Consider the following 18,431-nt stretch of genomic DNA (forward strand, 5'->3'; position numbering starts at 1 on the left):
AAAAAACAGAAGAAAATCAAGAAATGATCAGAATTGTCGAATTTTGATAAACTTAATGCAGAAAGAAGAAACATACTTTAGTTTATTCATAAAATTTGAAAAAAAAAAAGTACATTTCCATTTTTTTTACATGCAGCCTTTCACTTTAACTGTGAAGCAAAAGTACTGAAAATACCTAACGATATGAGGTATTCTCTTTAAAGTGGGAGGTCGTGTCAGAGTGTTTTCCAAATTTTCTTAAAGGTCTGATTTGACCTTAGTGATATAAGGATTGAAACGATGACCAGATAGCAGAGAGGCTCATGGGAATGGGAGCCTCCTCGTCCATAGGAAGGATATAGCGGTGCAAACCGCCTTTCTAACAATGGCCCCCCCAGCCTCCCCAGAGAACGGGGCCCGCAAATAGATTTCATCTCGCTTTCTCTGCTGCTCGAGGGAGCTTCCTGTTTTCTCACGGTCCTCTTGGACAGTTTACAGTCCCTCTCTCCTCCTGAAGGAAAGGACCACCCTAATAAAAAAGAATGCAGAGGAAGGACAGCGCAGGAGTTGCCCTTCCCTGTTCTCCTCCTGGTCGTGTCTCAGGGTTGCTTCCCTTCTCTTTCTGCCTCTAATTCTTTCTGAACTTTTCTGTTCGTGTGCTCCTGTTTTGGCATCAGAGTAAGGACCATATTTTAGATTTCACTGCAAAAAAAATGTGTCAGTTGTATCTTAAAATAGGTGCATGCAAATTTGCATTTTTTACTAAATGAGGAGATTTTGCTGGTCCTCACTTTCTATTTTGATAATAAATAGGTTTGGTTTCAAGCTGTGAATTGAGTTTAGGCTAAGGTTAGGTTTAGGCTTATTGTGAGGGGTATGGCATAGATGGCATTCAAAATGACTGAGAATCATGTAGCAAGACAAGAATGTTTGTGTGAGTGTCAGAGAGGAAGGGTGAAGACAGAGAGGAAAATAGAAAAACAAGGATAGAGGGAGGAAGAAAGGGTGTGTGTCCTATTGTCTGCACATTCATTCATGATTACGTGTTGCTTTGCTGCTCTGTGATCTAAAGAGAAAGGAAAAGGACATGTCAGAGACAAAATTTAACATTATTAATTACTATTAAATTAGTATTTTATTCCATTAGTGATATAATTCTTTCTAGTGCATAATTGTTTTCTTTTTGTAATGAAATTTTAATGAACTTTTTTTTTTATGCGGCTGCAGATAAATATTTTGGATGAATTTTTAAAGTGATAGAAATGTAATTCTAGTCTTTCACCAGGATATAAAAAAAAAAGTTTTTCTGTCCAAATTGACATTGACAGACTGACTGAATGGAAGTTGCAAACCTAACAAGACTGACGGTGGATTCATTGGCCCATTTTCTTATGTTCACTAAGTAGTTTTAATTATTCAAATAAAAAGGAAAGCACATTAAAAATCCACAATTTTATCTACATTTGTGGACACCATCACTGTTGATAATAAAGGTTGACTTTAAAAGTGAGACCATGTTAAGCCATGATAACCCTGATAAACCATAAGTGTTAACAATAGCACCATATAGGGAGACAACCATTAGAATAACAGCTGTAACCAAAGGTTCACTTTTTATTCCTTTTAGCATAGGAGTTGGCATTTGCACAGCAGAATAGGTAGAAAATAGAACCAATTTTATAAGTAAGTCTCCTTTGCACATATCCAGTTTAACAAATGTTTACACATCTGTACCAGAAATCTGTATGCTAGATTCAAATTCTTGAATAGTTCAAAGCATCATTAGCATTTTGCTAAATATTCAAAAACATTGAGTTACATTTCCTCTCTTTCAGCTTTGTGGGAAAGAATTTAACAGAATGCACAACCTCATGGGTCACATGCATCTTCACTCAGACAGCAAGCCCTTCAAATGCCTCTACTGCCCAAGCAAGTTCACTTTAAAGGGGAACCTCACCAGACACATGAAGGTTAAACATGGAGTCATGGACAGAGGACTGGATGAAAGATGTAAGGAGATAAATATTGCAATGATTTCAAATTTCCATTATATTCTCCCAAATGTTGTAACATTTCCTTAATTTTAGTGTTTCGTCAAAGAGGACGTCTCTGCCTAGCCACACCGATGGGTCTCATCTCCCACTTCAACCAAGAGGAACCGTTTGACCTCTCCCAGAAACCTCCAGGTTTGCCCAGCCTCCGTCTCTCGCAGTCTGATGGTGAGAGCATCCCAGGAAGCTCCTGTCAAGAGGAGGATGAGGAGAGTTTGTACAGGAGGAGCCAGTATAGTCCAGGAATGGACCAGCAAGAGCCATCAGACGGGGATCATTACATTTCTGACCTGAAAAAGGAACAGAATGCTCAGACTGATAAACTTCGAACTGGCAAGACTCCCAAACTAAAGAAGTATCAGGAAAGTTCAGAGGAGGAGTCTTATGAAGGAGAAAAAAAAGCACAAGAGCAATTTGATACTACTCATCGCCTCTTACAATCAGAGTCATCTAATGAATCTGATGCAGAGGTAGAGCAGGTGTACACCTCTGAAAGAGTCCGCATAGAGTCCTGTGACTATGACACGATTTCAGAAGATGAGTGTGAGCAAAGCAAAAGAACCCTGGAAGGTAGTCATGAGGCCATGGATGTAGCGGAGAAGAACTGAAAGATGATAGAGCTCATGAAATTAGAAAGTGAGGAAAGAAAGAATAAAAGTACACTGGTCTTCATCAAATCAGATTAAACCTTCCCTACTAAAAGTCAGACAGGATTTCAATAATTCTAATAATTATTCCAGATTTGTAATACACTTCATCATAAAATAACATTTTAGCTAAATGGATCTACTCCTGTTGGTGTGTTTTAACTGGTCAATTCTTTGTGCAATGAATTAAAAATAATCAAGACATCTCGAAGAGGAACGATTTCAAGATGCCTGAAGGTGCATGGTTATGTGTTCGAAAATTATCTGCAAGCACAACAATGGCAATGTCTAGCCGTCAGATTTTTTCTTTTAAATAGACTGGTAAAAGATAATGTTTTGTTAGATTCTCAGTTTTACAACTGAAAGGGAACATGGATATTTTGGTTTAATGTGGAATAAGGAAAAGATGTTGATATATAGATCAGAGAACACACGTGGATACTTAAAGCTGTGAATTGTTATCAAAAGAATATATTCTAAGTTAGAGTCAGTTTGTAAACTGCAAGCAATGAAAAGTTTATTTAATGTACTAGTTTTTTTTACAAATAAGTTTGCATTGTTCTCACATTTATAACTTTGCTATACTTGTGACTGTATTGTAAATAGGCAAGTTTCTGTGTACTTTGTTGTGGGAGATAAATATAAAGTTAAATAATCGGGTTCCAATAACTGTTTTTGTGTAACAAGCTGTGATTTAATTCTTTAATTTTTGAAAATGTGTGATTTCATTACATTTTTTATTTTGATGTGCTTTCATCTTACCGTAGTATGATTGTAGCAATGATATGCTTCTGCTGAATAAAGACAAACTGTAGATTATTTTCTAAACATATTTTTTGACTAATTGTACAGCTCATAACACCAGAATTAGATTTTCCTCCTGCCTGACCAACAAATGCTTCAAGCATGAGATCAGTTCTGCAAGTTTCAAAAAGCTTGCATGTCTCCCTGTGCTTCTCTTTCAAAGCAGAGGAAGAGGAAGAGAAAACACCTATCCCCTTCTGTCTTTTAGGTTTTGATCAAACAGAGGTGATGGACACAGTAGGTGTCCCAGACACAAACATTACATGTCTGTGTGATTCAGAGGAGTGTTTCTCCTTACTGCTGAAGAATCAAATGAAAATAAAATTACTTCTTTACTAAATGTTCATGCCTGAACGTGTTTTTTTTTAATAACTCTTGACTATGCAGAATAGCTCACACATGCCTATCTATATTAGAAAGTAATGAATGCAGTTGGGTTTGTGTTTCACGTAGCAGTGTGGATTACTGGTTTCCATCCCATGCTATCGTGCCAGTTCAGGTAAATGCAGTAATTTCTTTTCGGATGAAATGCAGAACAGCAGCTTCTCCATTTTTGCCCAGCTACGACCACCGAGTCCCAGAGGGCGAAACTGCAAACAGTTTGAGGAAGTTCTCACATCCTCCTCCTCTTTCCTTTCCTTACCTACACGTTTCAATCCCAGCCCCTCGTTTCGAGAAAACAAACCCACAAACGGTGGAGGTCTGCCGTCAACAGTTGGCTCCTCTCAAAAGACTCTCATTGTCTGTTCAACTAGTTTCAGCTTGGAGGTTTGATGAAAGGTAGAGTTTCACAAAGGGATGCAGTCAATGTGGAGTCTTTTTCATGAACTGAAACTTGAGAGAGAATTAAAAGTCAAAGATGATGCAGAAACATCCTACAGGTAGATGTTTTTCCTATGAGAAAGTAAATCTGGCAGCAAAATGGAGTGTTACTGCAGAAACTTAAAAGCTGCTTCGAGGCTTTTGTTTTGTATGATATTCATAAAAATAACAGCAAATAATAATATGAGATATTGCAATCTTGAGGAAATGCATTGAGAAACATTAAACAGACTTAAACAGGGTTTAAATGGGGGAAAATAGTAATATGAATAAAATGCAACGAGGGAGTCAAATAAGGAACTGGGACTCATCCTAACAGTGCTATAACAATAAATCCATATTTGCATAGCCTCAAAATGATCCGATGAACCCATATAATGAATATTCGCTCCTCTATGTCTGCTTTTATTGGGACACAATGGGATAACTCAAGTAATGATAGCTGCTGAAATATATAGACCTCTCCCGTGGTTGGTGTTAATACGATGTGAATCGGTTCTACCACACGGAGCAATTCATAATGTGATTCACAATTTGCACTTGATATTTCTCCTTCCCTTCTTATGAAGGCTGAACAAGGGATCATTTATCTTGTCTTCATTGCCTCTGATTTGTGTTTTTTCATGTTTTTTTATTTATTCAATCAAATTTCGACTATCACCACATCCAGATGGAGGGTTTTCCTTACATAAACACTTTTAATATTCTGACTGAATTGTCTCTGTAATGTACAGTACCTGATGACATATGCTGTGAATCATGCAAAATAAATAAGATAAGAACTGAATTGAAATTGAATTGAATTCAAAGTGATGTGCATTTACATGTTTGACAATTTTATCTACCCTTTTATCTTTTTTTGCTTTTAAGCTCCTGTTGCCAAGCTCTTTTTGATTCATTAATTCATGACCTTTTTCAAATATGGCCTGTGACATAGCTCTTTTTAATTTTAATGACATACTGTTCTGTAATTTTGTAGGAGTGGGACACCATTTGAGGCACTGGATGAAAGTTCAGTTTTTTGCTATAGCATTTTTTTTTTTTTTTTTTTTTTTTTTATGTTTTTTCCAAATCGAATGTTTTATACAAGCAGGCAATCACAGTAAAACATCTACAGATGAGTGCAAATTAATACCAAATGGATATGACCATTGCTCTGAGTAACTAAAATGAGAATTTTGATACCATTTTATCATCTTGTTCCTTATTTAAATTTTTTGTATCCAACCGGGATTCTATAATCTGTAAATTTCACTCTATTGTTAACTAGGAGTGCATTCATCTTCTTATTCCTTTTTCCTTTCTAATTCCTAGCAATAGAATTAGCCACATCCCTTCACCAAGATGGGAAATTCTCCCAGTTGCTCTGATTAGAGACACTCTGAAGCTAAAACTCCTTGTGGGGAATCTTTAGGCTGAGTTAAGAGCTCCCTTTGTCATTTATTTTAGTTGTAATTAAACTGCTTATTATACCCTCCAACCTGATATAACCATTTTTGATGATATCGCATTAAACTATTACTAATCAGTTTGTACTGAAGCATAATGGCTGAACTTGTTTTATTTATACCGTAGTATTGTTTCCTGTATGTTTGCGCAGGTCCAGTATGGAATATTCCCAGATGACTTTACCTTTAACCTGCTGTTGGATTCCTACATTAAGAATGAAGACTTTAAAAGTAAGGTTCATTAAAGTAAAGTCTTGTTCATTTGCCACTTCATTCTGCCGCTCTTTTTTGTGTCTATATCAACCCTGCTCCTCTCCACACCTCTGTTTGTTCTGTGATTTTATATTTCTGACCTTATTGAAAACAGAAGTGGATCAGAACAGGCTTGTTTATTATTACAATCTGTTTAAGCTGATGTTTGCTTGAGTCAAGCTGTGGCTTTTCAACCAAAGATCTCTATAAACTATTGAGCATGGCAGTGGCAGTGTCATGCTGTGCTGCCATCGGTACTGGTATTTTGAAATAATGTGTACCATGTCCAGGTAATTCCACTTCAACACAAGTTAATAGTTTGATGCTTCACAACTAGGTTAAATTGAGCCTCATAACAAGACAACGATTAGTATGATGGTTCTTTTCATTTAAAATTCATGTGGCTCAAAGTTGCACTAATGAAGTATAATACATCCCACAAATTTTACAAGGTATATACTTTGTTTTTTGCGAAAACATTTTCTTTTGCTTTGTATTTGCAGCCACACAGTTAAAGAAGATATGTAAAAACAAAAGTAAAAACAGAAGAATAATTAGAGAGAAATTAACCATAAATGTTGAATCTTTAAGAAATAATCTGAAATACAGGAGAAAATACAGTATTCCATACATGAATGTATAAAATATCTCTCAGAAAATTATGAATTAAATAACAATACAGTTTTTTAATGTGCTTTGATTGTGCAGGTGCATGTTCTGTGGTGGAAGAGGTGATGCTCCAGGAGGCCTTCGATCTTCCCTCCACTCAGATCCTCTCTCTCAACGCTTTGGGCTCTTTCCTTGCAACCAAACCCCAACTCTCTGTGGGTGGAAACTCATTACCTATTATTTTTCTGCTTCTTATTCAGTTTGCTTTGACATAAAATGGGATAGACATTTCAAATTACTCGTTTTTGTGCTCAGGTGTCAGAGGAGCGAGCAATCGGGGCGTCACTCCTCCTCTGCGGGCTAAAGCAAGACAACACTGTTGGCTTCAGCGCACAGCTCCTTGGCAGTGCTCTCCTCGGTGTGTTTGTCGTCTGTCCCCACAGCTTCCCAATTGCATTGTGATTGATTCATCCAGGGCTCTCTCATTATCAGCTTGTCTCATTTGTTTTGTCTCTTCCTCTTCATCCAGGCAAGGTGGAGATTTTAAAGGGCATCCATGCTGTATTTAAGGGCATGCCTCTGTCGTGGGTTAGAGGATATCTGGGACGAGCGCTGGCTGTGATGGAGAGAGTTTCTGCGGCTTCTGGTGACATCAAGCTGTCTAAAGACACAGTAAGAGTAGATCACAAACATTAATGTTTTCTATGAAAAGCTCCTTAAAAAGAAACACACTTCCTGGACTTGGCCTTTGGTTGCTGACTATTTTCTAAAAATTGAACTTGTACAGGAACAAACAACGTCAGAGCTGTAAATGTATGACTTATTAACTGTCTGATTAGCAGACTTTTTTGCGTGTAGTTTGTTGCTCTTGCCTGGGGGGGTGGGGAATATAACTAACAAAATATAAATATATATGTATTTGGGGTTTTTTTAGCTTGGAAAAAGTTTTTTTTTTTTTTTTTTTTTTTTTTTTTTTAAATAAATAAAGAAAAAGACCATATCAAATACAGTTTTTTCAACATCTACAAGTTTGGGGGAAAAAGTAAATTTGAATTTAGAGTAGTTTCTGTTTAAAAAAAAAACACTTATTTTTTAGGTTTTTATTTTTTCCTAACATTGTCTTCTTTACTGCTGCTATCTCTGTTCATTGCTTAGTTTCATTTTAAAGCTGTAATTTCACACAATAGTGGTGCAAATACTCCTTAGCGACTTTTTTATTATGTTTTATGATAATAAACATGGTTCAGATTTTCCCACGCTTGTTAATGCTCTATATACAGTAATTCCTCAGCTGCTTTTCCTGCAGCAAAATGCGTCTGACAGCTTTTCCCTTCACAGCCAACTTGACTTTATGCAACGGCTGTACAATTTGGCTACAACTCTCCTTTCTTCAGTGTGGCTGCAAACCCACTGTCAGCCAATTTTACACACCTAAAGGGCTGAGAAAGGTTACTGTCCTACCCTAGTTAAACCTCTAGGATTTGGAAGCTGTTTTTTGAAATTGTAGTTCTATCTAAAATCCAGTTAATTGCCCTGCGCTACTCCGTGCCCTTCATCACTCTTTTAGCTAAACTGTAACCTTCACTATATCCATCAGTACAACTATGCTGTGTTTGTTGTTTTGTTCACCTTGGGTTACATTTCCAATTGGGCAAAGTGATCTCAATTTGTTGTGTTAATTTGCAAGATTTAAATAGGGACCTCTCAGGCCCTAATTAGCTTTTTTTTTTATCCTAAAGCTAATAAAAGTAAAGTTGCAATTAGTAATTGTCTGGAAAGTTCTCCAACAGAAAGCCTCATTCTCTACAAAAAGATCAAAAGGATGTGAAGTAAAATCAGTTTGTTTTATAGACTTGTGAGAAAGTTGTATATCAAATAATTACCTGAAACCAGATAATTATACCCTGAAACATAAGGATCTCAGGAAAAAAAACACATCGCTTTTTTTTTTTTTTTTTTTTTTTTTGCAAAGACTGGATTCATTTCTGAAAAATGAGAAACATAAGTTACTGCTAATTAACATGAATAAACTAATTTGACCCAGTGGGGTTGATCCGATCCTTAACATACAAACAAGCGAATAATGCACTGTTAGAAATATACTATAGCTGTTGTGTTGGCATGACAGAGAAATATTTTGAAAAAATTATAATCCATTTATAAAAATAAGTTCAAACTACACACCACACTTCATTTTAATTTATTCTAACTCTGATCTGATGCTGCTGGGGCAAAAAATAAAGGTTCCAAAGTTTAAATCATTAGCAAGTCTTATTAAAAGTTTCTTTTTTTTAAAGAGCTTAAAGAAAATCATTGCATTCTATTGTATTTATTTATGTTCCATGTTTATTCCCCACATTTAATACATAAAAATACTAGAACTGAGTGCATAAGAAATACAAAGAACCAAAGGTCTGGAGAGTTACAATAACATCAAATGGATTCTTTGGATCTTTCTTGATCTTTGTACATGGAAATGGCAAGATGTAATGAAATAGGAACTGGATATTTCCTGTAAGAAGTGCACTGTTATTGAACAGTTCCAATTAATGGAAGAAAACATGATAAATAATGATTAAATAAATGAATCAATAAATTATCATAATGGTTCACCTGACTTCTTCCCTGCTCAGTCTAAGCTTTTTGCTTGATGTGGTTCTGTTTCCCTAAGTGTTCAGAACCTTCCTGCCTTGGTAACCTGCAGCTTAAAGGAGTCAAGAGATCCTAAACAGCCTATTAAAAGCAGATCTGGACCTGTGTCACACTAGAATGTATTTTTTTTTTCTACCACAGTCTTTAGATGGAGATGTAGGAGTGTAAAAAAAAGTTAGCTTAGCCACCAGCATTCATTAAAACCGTCTCTGCATAGTGACAATGTTAACAATGCACAACATTATACAACACAGACAGCCTGCTGTTTTATCTCCAGACAGGTTTCATTTGCTTAGGTTAAAGCCACCTGCAGTTGCATTGTTATTTTGACGTGTATGCATGCACGCACAGCTGGTAGTGTTGCCTCTAATCCAGGAGGTGCTGTCCAGTTCAATAACCAAGCTTTATTCACGTTTAATGAGATTTTTAAACCGCCTGGAGCTTTGAGGTTTTCCATGAGAATCACTGCCACAGAAACCAGTCGGTGTCTGACAGAGGCAGAGCATTAATGTAGACAGAGACGATGTATTACAGCTGAGTGCAGCCTCAGGTCACAGTAGATTAGCGTTTCTCATAGATTAAGAGGTGAGTCATCAAGTAATTCTCAGCCTTACTACGTCATTACACACCTGTTTAGCTTTTGAAAGATGTTTAGTCAAATAGGCAAGAATTTTTTTTAATCAGTTTTATCACATTATAAACCTCTAAAAAAAATAATAATTTTTTCCCCCAGCTTGACAGTGTGAGTCACATCCTGCAGGAGCTGTCCTCGACCTCGGATGCAGACAGCTCTGGAGAGGAGTCGGACGTCGAGAAGAATAAAACAGAGGAAGGCATCGATGAGGATGATGAGGCTGAGAAGGCTAACCTTCCTCGCTATGTCATCAGATTCAGGGTGAGTGTTTGTTGTGTGCTGCCTTTGTTTGTCGCTGCTGCCGAAATTTACATGAGCTTTCCTCGCCGAATGCAGGCCGGCAAGCACTGTATCCTGTTATGTCTGTATCTGTGACTCAGCTTTTTTAGAAAAGATTCAGCGAATGGAGCGCTGCAGTCCTGTTTCAGGGGGTTTTGTTGTTTTTCTAATAATATTTACATAAAGTTTAAGTCCTAAACTCTTCAGCTTAATGGCGCTGCTCTGCTTTATTTGTTTCAATGCTTTTTCTTTACTGTAACAGACTTCCCAAACCAGCCTAAGATATCGTGTATTGATAGAGTTCTGGTTTCAACACTAATAGTTAAATCTCTGATTAGGCTGACATGGTGAATTGTTCTTTCAGTTGATGGTGAGTTCATTCAACCGTGTCTTTTAGACCAAAATAATTTAATGTAAAATGATTAGGCCGGGGATCCGTGGTTTATAATGTATATGTTTTTTAATTAACTGAAAGAAACAATCAACATAATCTACTGGGGGGTGGTTTTATGAGGCAGAAACCCCCAAACAGTTAAATGCATGAGTTCATCTGGTCGTTTCATCCAGGGAAGATAAACAGATAAGCTCTGAATGAGTTGTACCTTCACTGGGATGGAATATGGTGCATCCAAGTTAGCCACAACTAGGGGTGTAATGATGCATTGATCCATATCTATATACCTGTCAAATGAGTAACAATCTAATTATATTGATGCAGAATGAAAGCACTAGCTCCTGTGGTACCAGGTATGTAAAAGGGGATGTTAATAAGAACAATGCCTTTTTAATTTAAGTGCATGAGTTGAATAATCTTTGATTGAAGTCATGCCTAAAGTTTAACATTTTTAAGTTATCATGCCTACTAATAGTTAATTAAATAAAATATAGAAAATATAAGAAAATATTTGATTATTCATCTATTTATTTAGTCTAAATAAACAGATCGCTAGTTGTTTCAATAGCAGTTTGTCCGTGAGCTCTGACCTGTTGGTATGTCATTCACACCTAGGATCTCTAGCACATACAGTCGGTTCCTCCAGTCTGGAAGGAGTTAGACTAATAATACTGTCTTTGGATCAATCATGCTAGAGTGGAGATGTATCTAAAGGACAGTGTACCAGGAGAACCACTGTTTTTACAGTGTAAACAAGGACCCAGTCCATACAACGCAATAACGAGTAAAGCCTCAGTGGGAAGAGGAGAATCCTGTCAAGTTCCTATTTTCCTTTTTCCTTTTATAAGACTAAGAGTTAGGTGGCTGAAAACTGGGTACAGTCCGGTTTTTAACAGGAAAATGGTCCCATAAAGACACCACTAGGGTTAGGGTTAGAAGAAGCTACCATTAAGCTTCTGGGCGTCCTTGTCTAAGCTTTGAATTAAGCCCTGTTAAATAATGTGAGGAATTTGTTTAAAAGCTGAGTCAATGCCAGAAAAATTACAAATCTAAAGGCTTTTACTGATTTATTTGAAGGCTTTAAAGGCTGGCTTTACTAGATGCTGCTTAAAATGAAAATTAAACCAAAGCAAAACTGTGGTATTCACTTCAACATGTTCATAGGCTAACTCATTCTCTCCTCTGGAGGCTTTAGTAACCTTTTAATGAAAAAAGTTCAAACTTAAAATGTTACTATGTAGTTATAATTATTATTATTATTATTATATTATTACTATGTAATTGTTAAAATTATTGTTACTATGTATTAATCATTATATGGTAATATAATGGTACTGGTAATATATTTAGGAAAACCCAGTTAAAATAGTTTTTTAACCAGATTTCTCTATAGTATAATTTTGCCATTGCTGCTGATATTGCATTAAACTATTTATCTAACCTTTCCCTTCCTCTCCAGGAGCTGAGCAGTCATTTGGAGTCTCAGGGTAAAGTGGACCCCACCTCCTTCCAAGATTTAGTGACCACCCTGACCCAGCAGAACCTGGCCTCTGTAGAGAAACCAGACATGGAGCAGTACCAGAGCCGACTAAAGGCCTGGGAGGCTGAAAAGAGGCAGCTGATCCAGAGGGAGAAGGATTTTAGGGCGAAAGCTGAGCATGAGAGACGAGAGCGATTAGCTGCCAAGGCTGCAGCTCAGCAAGTTTAGAAACTGCAGTTAAATTAAAATGGTCTACTCTCTGTAAGCTTTACCATCAAGGATACAAAAATATGAACACCCAGATGTTACTAGTTACTTTTGTGTATATATATATATGGAGTTGTTTTTAAATGTTAAAATGAAATAAATTGCAACTTAATAGAAATTCAGTCTAGCATTTGTTTTGTATTTGATGAATTGCAAGATATGCTGCTTGGTAACTATTATAAATAAGGATAGGGATAGCAGCCATCACAAATATTTCCCCCCTTCCCTTCTCCCTTTCCATCTACATTTGTCCCTGTTATGTCTTTTTGTTTTTTATTCCGGTAGTTTTCTCACAGGAGTATAAAAAGGGCATTTAAACGGAAGAATTTTTTTGATTTTTATCTTAAAATCAGATTATTTTCCTGGAAAGGAATGCATTTATAACCAGAAATCCCTCTTTGTTTGCACATGGGAAACATTTATTCAAGCAGTTTTGATCCTGATCATTCCTAGAAAAAAAACTAAAATTCCTCTCAAAGTTTAGCTGGATAAAATGAGGCTGCAGCATCAGCTAAAACACAAAAACTGGCTAAAGTCAGATGTTTGACCCTAATGGGTTTTAGGGGAAGAAAATGGCGTGGTGGTGGTGCACACAATGTGTTCATTCCACATTATTTAGCCTCTATTCAGTATTCAGAGCACGATCTTGGGAAAAGAGCTTGGTATGCAGACCTGCTTGAATGGGCAGCACAAAATACTGAAACAAGAGCTATTGTGATTCAAGTAATCTTTAATGCGTCTGAAAAACCTTTTTATTATTGAAAGTCAGGCTAAGGCAGAATGTAAGTATGAAAACAGGGTTTTTTTGCCTGCCAGCCGCCACAGCAACCCTTCATCTGAATGAAGGGTGCTGATTTTCAATTCAGAGCACACTGATGTTAATTTAAAGGATTTTTATGTTTTAAATAAAAAGAGACATTCTGTGGAAAACTGAAACTTACAAGAGTTGAAAGACCAGACTGAAATGACATCAGGACATAAACGATAACCAGAGCGTGATTTCATACGGATCTATGCGAAATCTTCTGGCTAGCATTAAGAACGCTATTTAGCATGAATGTCTGGCACAGCTCTGCATTTGATTTTCTATTTGTATTTTTTTTAATCCTCCAAAACCATGCAGAAAAAGTCATGATTTGTTTTAATGGTGGCACACTAGCATGTAGAGACACACCTCCAAACTGTGCAGGTGGTTTCCACAAGAATGCACGTTTCCTGCTAATTTTTGGGCTGCATTTTGAAGCATAATGGACCATTGACAATGTCAGGAGTCATGTCATCATGTTTGCTCATTTTAAGCAGAGGAAACAAAGAACAAGTTGCAGGTTTGTTGGTTTATAGTACAATTTAAAGGGATTAATATTGGCTTTGTGTGCATGACTTGGTTTGCCAACACGCCCACAATGCTATGTACCATGTTTATTTTATACACAAGTTATCACTTTTTTTTTGTGCTTTGCATCACAAACCCCAACATTTACATCTTCTCATGCAGCTTATAACATTACAATAGGTGTGTCTTCAACAGCAAGACGGATTCTGTTGGTGGGGCTGCAGAAACATACCACTCTTGCATGGGAACTCCTGATAATATATTGCAAACAAACATTCTGGTGTAAATGTGGTGGAAATATGATTGAATACCCAAGAAAGCAAATGTTAAAAACTTGTTTGACAAGTGTTAATAATACATGAGCACCGTGTCTGCTTTCAAACTGAAATTAGATTTCAAATTTTTTGTTGTCCTGTTTGAAAGATTATATAGGTCTTGGAGACCATTGAAGGAGTTTTATTCTGGTTTGAAGGGCAGATTAGAGCTTGATCTGCATTTTGTGTAAGGAAATATTTCCATTTAAAGAGCGGACTTGTTTTCAATTCTGTATTTTCACTTCATTAATTATATCCAATTTTAAAGTATAATTCAGTGACAACCTGGGTTTGACTTTTCTGCACTGCAACTAGTGTCTAGATTTTAACATGTTATCTGATTTAAAATTAGTTCTTTCTGTAAGTAAAATAGAAAAAAAATCTACTTGTAATTAAATCAGCAGTTGCTTTCCATTTCTACGGGGATCACTAATTTTCCACTCATTTCCTAATGATTGGAGAGCAGAGACCTTTAGCAGCTTCCTGTCTGCCTGCAATGAATGAAGGCCAATTTCTCCATAAATATATCCATCACTGGAAATTAGCAGGTTGAAAGTTGCACCACCACTCTGCATACAAAAGAGATATTTCCTATTGCAGTTGATAGTCTTATACCTACCCTCTTTGTAAAAGTTTGTGATCATTATTGTATCTAAACTAATCCATCCATCCACTGATAGGCTTAATGGGGTCACAAGGGGTGCTGGTGCCTATCTCCAGCTGTCTACAGGGGAGAGGTGGGGTCCACCCTGGACAGGTTGCCAGTCCATCACAGAGACAAACAACCATTCACTCACACCTAAGGAGAATTTAGAGAAGCCAATTAACCTAAGCCAGAGTACCCAGATAAAACCCACAGGGGAGATCATGCAATCTCCATGCAGAATGACCCCAGGCCTGGAATTGAACCTGCAACCTTCTTGCTTGAGAGCATCAATGCTACCCTCTGCACCACTGAGCAGCCCTAAACTAATCCAACTTTATTTATAAATCAGCTTGACGCGTCTTAAAGGACCAAAATATCATATATAGGGAATAGATATCACAAAGAAACATAAAACATCTATAAAAATTATCCTGCAATGAAAAAATATCAGATTAAGGAGACATGATCTAAGAACAGAGGGAGGAGGCCTTTATATGAAAGCAACTTTCAAAGTTGTAGTTTTGAATTACAAAGTCATAACTTTGACTTTCAACGTCATAATTATGAGATATTTGACTTTCACACTTTGTATCTCATAATTATGACGTTGAAAGTCGAAGTTATGACTTTAAAGCTCAAAATTATTTATTTAAATCACATAATTATGTCTATCCATCCATCCATTTTATAACACAAAACAAACATCCATTCACACACACAACTAAGGGGACTGTAGAGAAACCATTTAACCTAACAGTCATGTTTTTGGACTGTGTGAGGAAGCCATAGTACCCAGAGAGAACCCACACATGCTCAGGGAGAACATGCAAACTCCATGCAGAAAGACCCCGGGCCAGGAATTGAACCCAGAACCTTCTTACTGCAGGGCAGCAGTGCTACCCACTGCACCACTGAGTAGCCCCATAGTTACTTCATTTTTTTATTTTCATGTGGCAGAAATGGGCTTCCATACCTTTCTGATAAGCAGTGGTAGACTATTCTACATCTTAGGAGCTGCAGACAAAAAGTCTTGGTCTTTCGCATTATGAGGAGCAGCTAATCAGATGAGGGAAGAGGAGGAGAAATACACATTTTCCAGAAGCTGTAGACTATAAACTAGCTGTTCCTGTTAAGACAATTTCTAAAACTCCTACTGTTTGCTTCTGATTCTAATACTTCATGGGTATTTTTCCAGTGACATGAGGTCTTGCATCGCTTCTTTAATTCTCAGGTAGTGTTTAACCAGAATAAGAACTGCGTGTGTTGACACCTCAGAGGCAGTCAACCAAGAGAGACATTGGGAAGTTTGACTTTCACATTACTGGCAGTGATGCGCACAGTCTTTTAGGAGATCCTGTGTGTGTGTTTTTTTGATGGATGGAATAAGGAAGTTGGCTACAATGTGTCAATATAACCGAGTCTGAAAGAGAAAACACATTAGACATTATCGGGCTACAGAACACCTCCTACTGTACAAACACTTTATCTCTACCAGGAAACCCTTTTTTTTGAGACCAAGATATTTTGAAAGTGGGAAATGTTTGAGGAAGCCAGCACATTCTCATCTTTATCTCAGCAGTTTAATTTGCGCTGTTACTGAACAGGATGTTCATTTGAATATTCAGCAACATTTCCTCCATTTGCTCTTTTTTTTTTTGGGGGGGGGGGGGTTATCTTTTTATGGCCTCAGTTTTTGTCATGCAAATAAAACATATCTTTGATCTTATCTTTTCAATGAGATCTTTCCTGTTTAGTCAACAGAATTCAAGCAGTATGCTTGATTCATAGCCCTGACTTTTATCTGTTATTAGACCAAAGTGCAACCTTATCCTATTTATTAAAAAGATAACAAAATGCTACTGCTTACAGTGCTCTTCTTCTTCCAACTCCTACTTTTAAAGAAAAAAAGATGTTTATAACTTTCATTTTTCACTCCTTCATGCTTAATATTGCACATTTAGACCAGAAAACCAAGTATTTGACTTTTCCATTTGTTTGGAGGGTATGTTTGCCCTGTCTGATGCTAAAACATTTCCCATAAAGTGATGAAATAAATGACAAACCAGTGCGTAGATAATATTGAATTAGATTTAATTGCTGTCTGATTCAATTGCCTATTGCTGCATCATCAGCTAATGAATATAACCTTTGCTGAGGCTTTTCTTATTGAAAATGAAATTAAATCAGCCCTGATGTTTTTTTGCTGCGGGGTTAAATGGAAGTTCCTTGATATTCTGCAAAACTAACAAGTTTGTTTTACACTTATCTCCATCTAAAAATGTTCAGGTGGTTTAAGTTGAGCTAATGTTAGATATGTTGATTCCTAGTGCCATCAACATCATCATCCCTTAGCTTCTGGGTTTAATTTTTTTTTTGTAAACTGCAAGGACAAAAAAAAACAACAAAACACTGGATTCAAACATATAAGTACGTTTCTGATACTATAGCTATATACATTCCTGTTGAAGAGGAAGGTTTCTGTCATTTTCAGACAACATCTTAGTAAACCCTCTATGCATCTTCACTTTGACTAAACCAACATCAGTTTTCTTAAGGCCACGATAAGAGAGGACGTCTGACACCATACTGAAAAAGTAATAATTCAAAATATCTTGTTTAATGACTCTTTATTAGATAATAGATTTGCAACTCAGAGATGTAAATAAGGCCTAACATACACACCACTGCTAAAATATGCATCTAAATGTAGCTTAAATATCATAGCAGTGACCAGATAAGGCTTTATCTGTGAAGATATACACCTTTTCATAGATTTGCTCCTCTTGGTTTTTCAGCTCATGTGTTTTTGATCACTTTGGTAAATGGCATGTACTTATATAGCGCCTTTATTCAAGTTAGGAGACTTGACCAAAGCACTTTACACTACATTCATTCACCCATTCACACACTGATGGTGGCAAGCTACATTGTAGCCACAGCTGCCCTGGGGCTCACTGACAGAAGCGGGGCTGCCGTACACTGGCGCCACCAGCCCCTCTGACCACCATCAGTAGACAATGCAGGTGAAGTGTCTTGCCCAAGGACACAACAACAATGAAAGTCAGAGTCAGGGCTTGAACCGTCAACCCTTCGATTTCAGGGCAAACTCCTACATCCAACGCCACTGTCGCCCTTTGTGCTGTGTAAAGAAAATGTACAATAAATTTTAGCCCAAGAATGTTTGGCAATCACAACCATGAAAAATAGCAACATTTCTCTTACCTAGAGCTCACTGTAGGTTTTATATCCTTTATCCTAAGGTGACCAGATTTCTGCAATCTAATCTGGGGACATTTCCAGCTCATAGAAAATTAAAATGGGAAAGGGGATAGTGATGCTTCCATCCATTTTAAAAAAATGTATTAATATTTAAACAGCAATCAAGAGTAAAAACATCTTTAGGTGAACCTTGTTGATCCCTGGAGAACCACTGAACCAGATTAGCGCCTTACAAGGAGTTTTCAATCATTCTGTTTAATTTGATCTAAGTCTATTTACTCATGCCAGCTGAAGCCAATGGCCTGTCTTACTTTTTATTGATTAGCATGATTTATGTTACATTTTGGGTCCTTATTTTTAGTAAAACAAAACACATCAAAGCCCTTTTTTTATTAACCTGGGGAGGAACCAAACATTTATTACAATGATCAGCCAAATCCAAATCAAATTGACCAATTAACACACTCACTCACAGGTAGGGTTGCCATCCGTCCCTTGTAAAAAGGAATTGTTCCGTATTTAGAAACAGAAGTACCTGTCCCGTATTTAGTGGAAAAGGAAGCAATGTCCCGTATTACTATGAGAGTAAAAAAACAGTCAG

At 36.9% G+C, this 18,431-nt stretch overlaps 2 protein-coding genes across 2 annotated transcripts in view; both read left to right on the forward strand.

The window, feature by feature from the left end:
* mrps27 (mitochondrial ribosomal protein S27) overlaps positions 1-12,421 on the forward strand; it is a 16,409-nt gene extending 3,988 nt beyond the window's left edge. The window contains exons 6-11 of the mRNA XM_015377097.1: positions 5,904-5,982; positions 6,712-6,827; positions 6,928-7,030; positions 7,142-7,284; positions 9,998-10,159; positions 12,031-12,421. Coding sequence (XP_015232583.1) covers positions 5,904-5,982; positions 6,712-6,827; positions 6,928-7,030; positions 7,142-7,284; positions 9,998-10,159; positions 12,031-12,279 — 852 coding nt within the window. The 3' untranslated portion in view covers positions 12,280-12,421. The remainder of the gene's footprint in view (positions 1-5,903; positions 5,983-6,711; positions 6,828-6,927; positions 7,031-7,141; positions 7,285-9,997; positions 10,160-12,030) is intronic.
* Positions 464-3,137, forward strand: LOC107086271 (zinc finger protein 366-like). Its single transcript, XM_015377098.1, has 3 exons — positions 464-657; positions 1,815-1,989; positions 2,067-3,137. Exons 2-3 carry the CDS (start codon positions 1,839-1,841, stop codon positions 2,636-2,638), a joined length of 723 nt encoding a protein of 240 aa, XP_015232584.1. The 5' UTR covers positions 464-657; positions 1,815-1,838; the 3' UTR covers positions 2,639-3,137.
* Positions 12,422-18,431: the final 6,010 nt, after the last annotated feature.

Source organism: Cyprinodon variegatus, unplaced genomic scaffold, assembly GCF_000732505.1.
Source record: "Cyprinodon variegatus isolate N-32 unplaced genomic scaffold, C_variegatus-1.0 Scaffold147, whole genome shotgun sequence".
NCBI lineage: Eukaryota > Metazoa > Chordata > Actinopteri > Cyprinodontiformes > Cyprinodontidae > Cyprinodon > Cyprinodon variegatus.

What these genes read in the sequence shown, in the direction of transcription:
- LOC107086271 (XM_015377098.1), top strand. Translation starts at nt 1,839, where the DNA reads ATGCACAACCTCATGGGTCACATGCATCTTCACTCAGACAGCAAGCCC. An exon ending in CAGAGGACTGGATGAAAGAT is followed by an intron (nt 1,990 to 2,066) that starts GTAAGGAGATAA and finishes CCTTAATTTTAG; the next exon opens with TGTTTCGTCAAAGAGGACGT.